General features: G+C 45.6%; 1 protein-coding gene across 2 annotated transcripts in view; it reads right to left on the bottom strand.

The window, feature by feature from the left end:
* Positions 1-2926: 2926 nt before the first annotated feature.
* Positions 2927-7004, bottom strand: part of foxj1a (forkhead box J1a) — a 6540-nt gene continuing 2462 nt past the window's right edge. The window contains exons 3-4 of one of the 2 annotated variants that reach the window (XM_030408742.1): positions 5150-6028; positions 2927-5008 (exon numbers count right to left, since the gene is read on the bottom strand). In XM_030408742.1, the coding sequence (XP_030264602.1) occupies positions 5171-6028 (858 nt within the window). In that variant the 3' untranslated portion in view covers positions 2927-5008; positions 5150-5170. Of the gene's footprint in view, positions 6029-7004 lie in introns of both variants that reach the window. The other variant, XM_030408741.1, reaches the window with a different exon arrangement.

The following is a 7004-nucleotide window of genomic DNA, read 5'->3' as shown; positions in this document are numbered from 1 at the left end:
AGAGGAATACCAGACGAGTCGTGGGGCAACAGACGGACAGACGAGCCGACGGCAGCGGCTGATATCTTCATCAGACTCAGACTGACAGAGTCTGAACTTAAACACTACATGTAGATCTCTCTCCTTCACTTGGTTACTCGCATGTAATGCAGCCAAACTCATTTGCTCTGTGTTATATTTGTTTTTCTGTTACTTTACTGTTCTAATTCTGTGTTGCTGCCATTCTTGGAGATATCTCCCCTGACATCTGTGATCTCACCGCAGTTTGTCACATGATGAGACGGATTCTGAGCCTAAAGTTCACTCAGCTGTTCTCAAAGATGTTGGCAGGATGTCAAACAAATGCCGACGTCTTCCCAGTGAGCCAACGCTGTTTCCAACATGAGTTATATTCGTCTGGCCAACGTCTGCAGGATGTGTGTGTTATTACTTCTGTTACAAATGTACCTAATTATGTGACATTTAACTTCAGGTTTTTACGTTCACTGCTGTTAGAAGACAGTATATTACTTGGTTGCTTGACTGAATTTCTTACTGTTTAGTATTAGTTTTTACTTTCCATAAAGTATTGTTTGTTGTGCCACAGTGGACTCTGTGCAGAAGTTTCAGCCGACATTGACGAGAAGACTTTTAAATGATCCGGAAATGTTGATTTGAACATCAGTGCTGCTGAATCAGAACATGAGTCCTGATCAAAACAGCCAGTCAGTCGATCTTTGTAGTCAGGTGTTGGTTTAAAAGTCAGCTCATGAAGGGAGATCATACGATTCCTTCTACCCTGAGATCTTTGGTTTAACTGGCAGTAAATGTAAATATAATCTCTGGGCACAAAATGTCAATCTCTTGGTTTCAGCCTCGTCTTTCCAGAGCAGTTGAGCTCTTCTGTAAATGGCTGCTTCATCGTCCCGGCCACATCGGGTGTTGGCGTTTAGCACTTTCAGTTTGCAGCGTTTCTGGGTTGGAACAAGCGGCGAGGGTTAGCGTTTCACCTGGAGGCTCCTCTTACCTGCAGCCGTCAGCGGGCCCAGTGAATAATACCTGCATCGGGTTACTGCGGGCCTCTCATCTGACCGGCCTGCCACATTATAATTATGAGCCCTGCAATCCAGCTGGAGAGCTCAGTCCAGCAGGTAAAAGCGGTCCAGGGGGGCCTGCAGGGAGCTCAGGCCGGGGGGAAGGGGAAACGTCGGCTCTCCTTTCCAGGAAAACAGCTCTGAGTCTGGGCATGAAGCTGCAGGATCCTGGCCTTCCAGTGGAGTGTTGGGTGTCCATCATACAGAGGTGTAGCGTTACAGCGCTCTATCTGTTGCCTTCATCTCTCAGCCGTCATTACCTCATCAGTGACCACAGACAGACACGCTCACTGACAGAGAAGCCGTCTGTTTGCGACCCCGGGGGGACGCTGCCTTCTTAAATTCTACGTATTTGCATTTGATTACTGCGGCTATTCATGTGGCGCTCTGAACGCGAGCCACCTAGCTAATCTGCGGCAGGGTCAGAGAGAGACGGTGTGGTCTACAGCGGCGCAGACAGCCGGTGATATATGGGGCCGTGGGACACTTGTCCCTGTTAGACCCCACACCGACCCAATGAAGGGCCACAGATCCAAGAGCCGTGGGGAACAAGAGTGTGACTGAGCACAGACAAAGCCCTGAAAGAGAAACCCAGCCACCCCCTGCTACTATTACCATCCACTGCCTGATCTCAGCCAGAGCCCCAAAGAAATGAGCAGGAAAAGACCAACGTAAATCTCACGTACAGAAACACTAAAGCGCCGGGGGGAGGAGGGGGACAGGGTGGGACAGCAAGACAACAACAAGGTCTGCAGCTCCGGGAGACTCAGTGCTGCTGGGAGCTACATGCTAACATGTAGCATTAGAGTATAAAAAACGTCATGGGATTAAAGAAGTTTAACTACATTTTGTAGAAGCACACGGGTAGTTGAACTCACATGTACTCCTCCTCTCCTCCTCCTGATGATATAAAGTCCTCCTCTCCTCCTCCTGAGGATATAAAGTCCTCCTCTCCTCCTCCTGATGATATAAAGTCCTCCTCTCCTCCTCCTGATGATATAAAGTCCTCCTCTCCTCCTCCTGATGATATAAAGTCCTCCTCTCCTCCTCCTGATGATATAAAGTCCTCCTCTCCTCCTGATGATATAAAGTCCTCCTCTCCTCCTCCTGATGATATAAAGTCCTCCTCTCCTCCTCCTGAGGATATAAAGTCCTCCTCTCCTCCTCCTGATGATATAAAGTCCTCCTCTCCTCCTCCTGATGATATAAAGTCAGGTGAAGTGTGGTAGTCCACAGAACAGTTCTGGAGCTTCACAGTAAAACAGAGTTGCTGGAAGCAGCTGGAGACTTGATTTAAAACTCTAAAACTCTGTTCAACACATGCCGAATCAGCTGTGAGCACTTCCTGTTTGCAGTGAACACGTGGCTGTACAGACAACTATAACTGGAGTACTTTGATACTGAAAAAACTCAAAATTATGATGTTTCGAAGGCAGGTTCTGCACATGTAAGAGTTGTCTTTAAGTGGCTTTATGGAGTCACTATCTCCTCCCCCCATGCTGATGGAAATGTACAACACTTGCCGAATTTACAAGAAGGCCCAAATAATTAAGAATTCATCATAGATTGCCTTTAGCAACATTTGTAAAGTGTCTTCTGACGCAGCAAATCACAAAAGTGAGCGTTTTTCTAAGGGAGTCTGGTGAGTTTCCCCCTGTCAACTCCTCGCTCTTGTGTAGTTGCTCTGCATGCTTTGACCTGTTCTGTGTTTGTTGTCTGCTGTGCTACAAAATTAATCCTGACCATCAGAATTAATACAAAAAAACTTGAATGCCACACACCTGTGACTGACCTCCATCTTACCTGCTAGTCTGACTAAAAATAAGTTAAATATATCATTTAGACAAACGAGATGCAGTGAAATGTATTTTTTATTGACAAAGAAAAGTGGAAAATAAAATAAAAAGAGGAGAGTAAAGGAATGCATACAGTGCGTCTGACTTTACAGAACCAATCATGAGGTAAGAGACATTAAAAGTGTTAATTGATCGAGAAGAGCTAATACACAAACCATTCAGGGCTGCTTTGTTATTCACAACTCTTAATACACAAACCTGTGAAACTCCAACGTAAACTGCATGAACAGACTGACTGTAAATAGAACATCTGTACATTGATTGCACTTTCACACATTTTAGAGGAAACAGGAGCAACATGACTGAATCTTTAGAGTTAATATCGACTGATTTGTTTAATCCGGGCTGCAGCGGATCTTTTGTGAGCGTCTCTTCTTGAACACCGCCACAAATAAAAGACATTTTTTCTTCTCTGTAATCAAAACGCAGCCACCCTGTCGAGTCCCAAGTTGTTCTTGGCACATTGAAGGTCAGGTATTCATTTACAGGCGCCGTGTTCTTTCTAAAGTCAGCATTTTAAAGTCTTAATAGGTCTTTGTTGCAGAATTTTGCCTTGAGCCGTTTCGTGTCCATTTGAAGTTTTACACCATGAAGCTCGGACGTTTCCTCTGCTGTCACAGGGTCAAAGACATCTGTTACCAAGTTAATCTAAATGTTTTCAGCCTTGGATGAAAATATACTGTTTTCATTACAAAGTTAACCTGCATAATTAACATTTCTACTTAAAATGGTCCTAATTATTTTTTGACAAATGCAGACAGAGAACAGTTAGTACCAACAACCCCAAACACACAAACACAGCTAATACAGTGAATCACTTCTACACCAAACATCATTTGGCAAACATCTCATTTTTCATCCTCGTAGTGCTGCTGTCACAATATTTACACTCATATTAAAACAAGAAACAAGTGACTTCTCTGTCAGCGGTTATCTCTTCTTCTATAACGACAGAAAGAACTGAAGATCGGTCGTCTTCTGAAAAGTTTCGGGTCTCGTGTTTTTATCGTGTTTGTCCCACAGATTCCTCCTGATGAACGATAACTCTTCATGTAAACAGTGACGTGACGTGTCGTCCTACAGGCTCGTTCACGCCCACATTTAAAAAGCCAAGAGATGTTTTTTTATTAAATGGAGATGCTACGTTTGTGGATTCGCTCACTGTGGTGAAGTTAAACATGAACTGTTTGCTGTGAGTTCAGTTTTGGTTAAAGCGGCTACAAGGACCTTCGTTTGTGTTGATTCTGGCGCCGCCTGTGGACGAAAGCGGTAAAGATTGTGATCAGCCTGGTGGGCGGAAGAAAGATGTCATGTATTTTTTATTTTAATGTTTGTGGTTATGTAAGATTAATAACTGTTACAGGATGAAACAAAGTCAGCTTTGTTTTAGTGCTGCTCATTGACAGACTGGTCGCTCGGTTGTAGTAATTTTGTTCAACCTAAAGTTAAATTAACCTTCATAATCTTCTTAATAAGAAGCCAACAGCAAGATGTAACTTAGAAAATATAAAATGTTATGTTTAAAGCCCGTTTATCTGCTGCCGGCCCACCAGACTACAGAGCAGCTTGTTTCCTGATTAATCCCCAGCACTCGGCCAAAATATTAGAGGCATCATACTTAAACTGTTTTATGACCAGCTAAAAGTTCCTTATAGCACGTTTAACACTAAATTAGCATTGTTGGCTAAAAGCAACAGAACATTTTTTTTTAACTTCCAGGTTTGCGTCCGCGTTCCTACAAACATCACACGCTTCATCAGTCGATCAGGAGGACACCGGGCCAAACTGAGTAATTACACCATCACATGACGGGTGGAGGATAACTTTTTCTGAGAATAACAAACGACACATTTCACTATTTGAGTCTGATGCTTTCAGTCTAAAAGTATCTGAAAAGTTGATAAGAGACGTGCAGAGAGCTAAACCTGAAGTTAGCCACTCTGGTCACTGTGAATTCCTCTGTTAAATCTCTCATCTTCAGCAGAAAGGATGTGAGATTCTGTGTGTGATGATGAGAGCTGCTGCTGCTGCTGCTGCTGCTGTGGCATCTTAGTTCAGTAGGCATTGGGGATGTACTTCCTGTATGAATCAGCATCACAAGTTAAATCTAAAAATACTTTAAACATCTTGAAAAGGACAAAAAAAGTTGTTTAAGTGTAAAAAAAAAAAAAAAAAAAAAGTAGTCTGTTATTCCTCAGTAGGGTAGTCGAGTGTTTTCACCTGCTGGACAGTAACTATTCCTCAGAGGAGGGTGTCGATCCGGGCGCTCGGGTCTCCGCCTAACGAGTCCCCGAGGTCAAACAGCTGGTCCAGGTTGACGGAGGAACTACAGAGGAAGTCACTGCGGCACTGTTCCTCCTCCTCCGGCCAGGGGCTCTCCAGGAAGGCCGTGGCGAGGAAGGTCTCCTCATCAAAGTCTGACACGTCATTATTCCTCTGAGTCTCCACCAACACGTGGATGTCTGCCGTCCCTGCGGGAGCTTCAACAGGAGAGATGTGGGTCCCTCGGACCGTCAGGTCCTCCTCCTTCATGATCGGGCTCAGAGGATCTCCTCCCTCCAGACTGAGCTCTCCACTGAGGGCCGAGTCCAGCAGGGCGTCCCAGTCAAAGTCCCCCTTCAGAGGTCCGATCTCCTTCTGTTCGTCAATGGAGAGCAGCGGGGAGCTGGAGCGTCGGGGAGCTTTGGTGGTACCGAGTCTGGATTCCACCGACTGTTTCCTCTTCTGCCCACTTTTTCCTCTGACCAGCGGCCAGGACCCCAGCATGGTCCCCTCAGCCAGGTGAGGGTCCCAGTTCTGGTCGGCACCGGTCGCTTCTTCGAACTCCCGGAGGAGCTGCTGGGAATCTGGGTTGATGCGCAGGCCTCCTGCAGGGCTCCAGGGGCCTCTGGACTGGGGCTGGAGGTTGATCCTGAGCCGGCTCTGCAGGGCCGGGTTGATCTGGACCGGAGGCATTCGCCTCTTCTTATAGGCGCCGCTCAGGAGACGCTCAGCGTACTGCGGGTCGATCTTCCAGAAACCACCTTTCCCCGGCTCGTCCTTCTGCCGCGGCACCTTGATGAAGCACTTGTTGAGTGACAGGTTGTGTCGGATCGAGTTCTGAAAGTAGAGACGCAATAAAGTCATCAAACATCTACTTATTCTGGACGGCACATAGAAGGATATGTGGGGAAATGTGATTATGGTAATGATGGATGAGAGGATTGATTGAGCTCTCATGTCTGTATCCAGCAGCATCAAGACTATAAACAAGAGAGACTTTCTCTCCCACAGCAACAGGATCGACCTCTCAGCACCTCTACAGCTGATTATCATCTGACACATCATTCACTGAAACCAAACTGTGCAAACGGCATACACAGATATCTCTGACCGTTACAAACCCTGTGAAGAGAATTAGATGCTTTCAGTCTGATAACGTTTAAAAAAGTCCAGAGGAGACGCCTCTTCCTCCTCAGTCGTGTTAGCGGACAGCTGAACCCAAAGTTAGCATCTCTGTCCCGTCTGAACTCCTCCAGCAGGAGGGTTTTTGTTAGTTTCAGAAACAGAATATCGCACGCAAACAATAACAAACACATTTTCAAGTAAAAAAACAAACTCTCTCATCACGAATGTCTCACGGTCCCGTTTGTCACCTACCCGAGGAAACAACAGCGTCGTCAAGTGAACAATCACCCAGTTACACTTTTAAAATAAAAGCACCAAACAACTCGGTTAGTTTTACAGGAATTATCCTGGTTTTGCTGGAAGTCTGTTCTTCCTTCCCACCCTGCAGGCTCACTAAACCAAACCAAACTTTGCTGAAGTAAATTCATCTATTGTGATGTGAGCAGTGTAAACGTGTCGGGTGATTCCAGTACATAGATGGTCGCTATGGTGAATCCTATTAGACCCAAGCTGCAGCCAGGCAACCAACCGGTCCTCCAGGAAGTCACAGATAATAATCCAAGTGTCCGAAACCACCAACTCCTTCACTGCTCACTGCACCGCAGGGAGCTCTGCACAGTGGACTGTTAATCTGTGAGATTAAAAAGATGCTGGTAGTTTGATATCGTTACTTCTGGATAGAGATGGA

This window comes from Sparus aurata, chromosome 23, assembly GCF_900880675.1.
Source record: "Sparus aurata chromosome 23, fSpaAur1.1, whole genome shotgun sequence".
NCBI classification, from domain to species: Eukaryota; Metazoa; Chordata; class Actinopteri; order Spariformes; family Sparidae; genus Sparus; species Sparus aurata.
The sequence above is the reverse complement of the archived record's forward strand: the minus strand, read 5'-3'. Positions and strand labels throughout refer to the sequence as shown.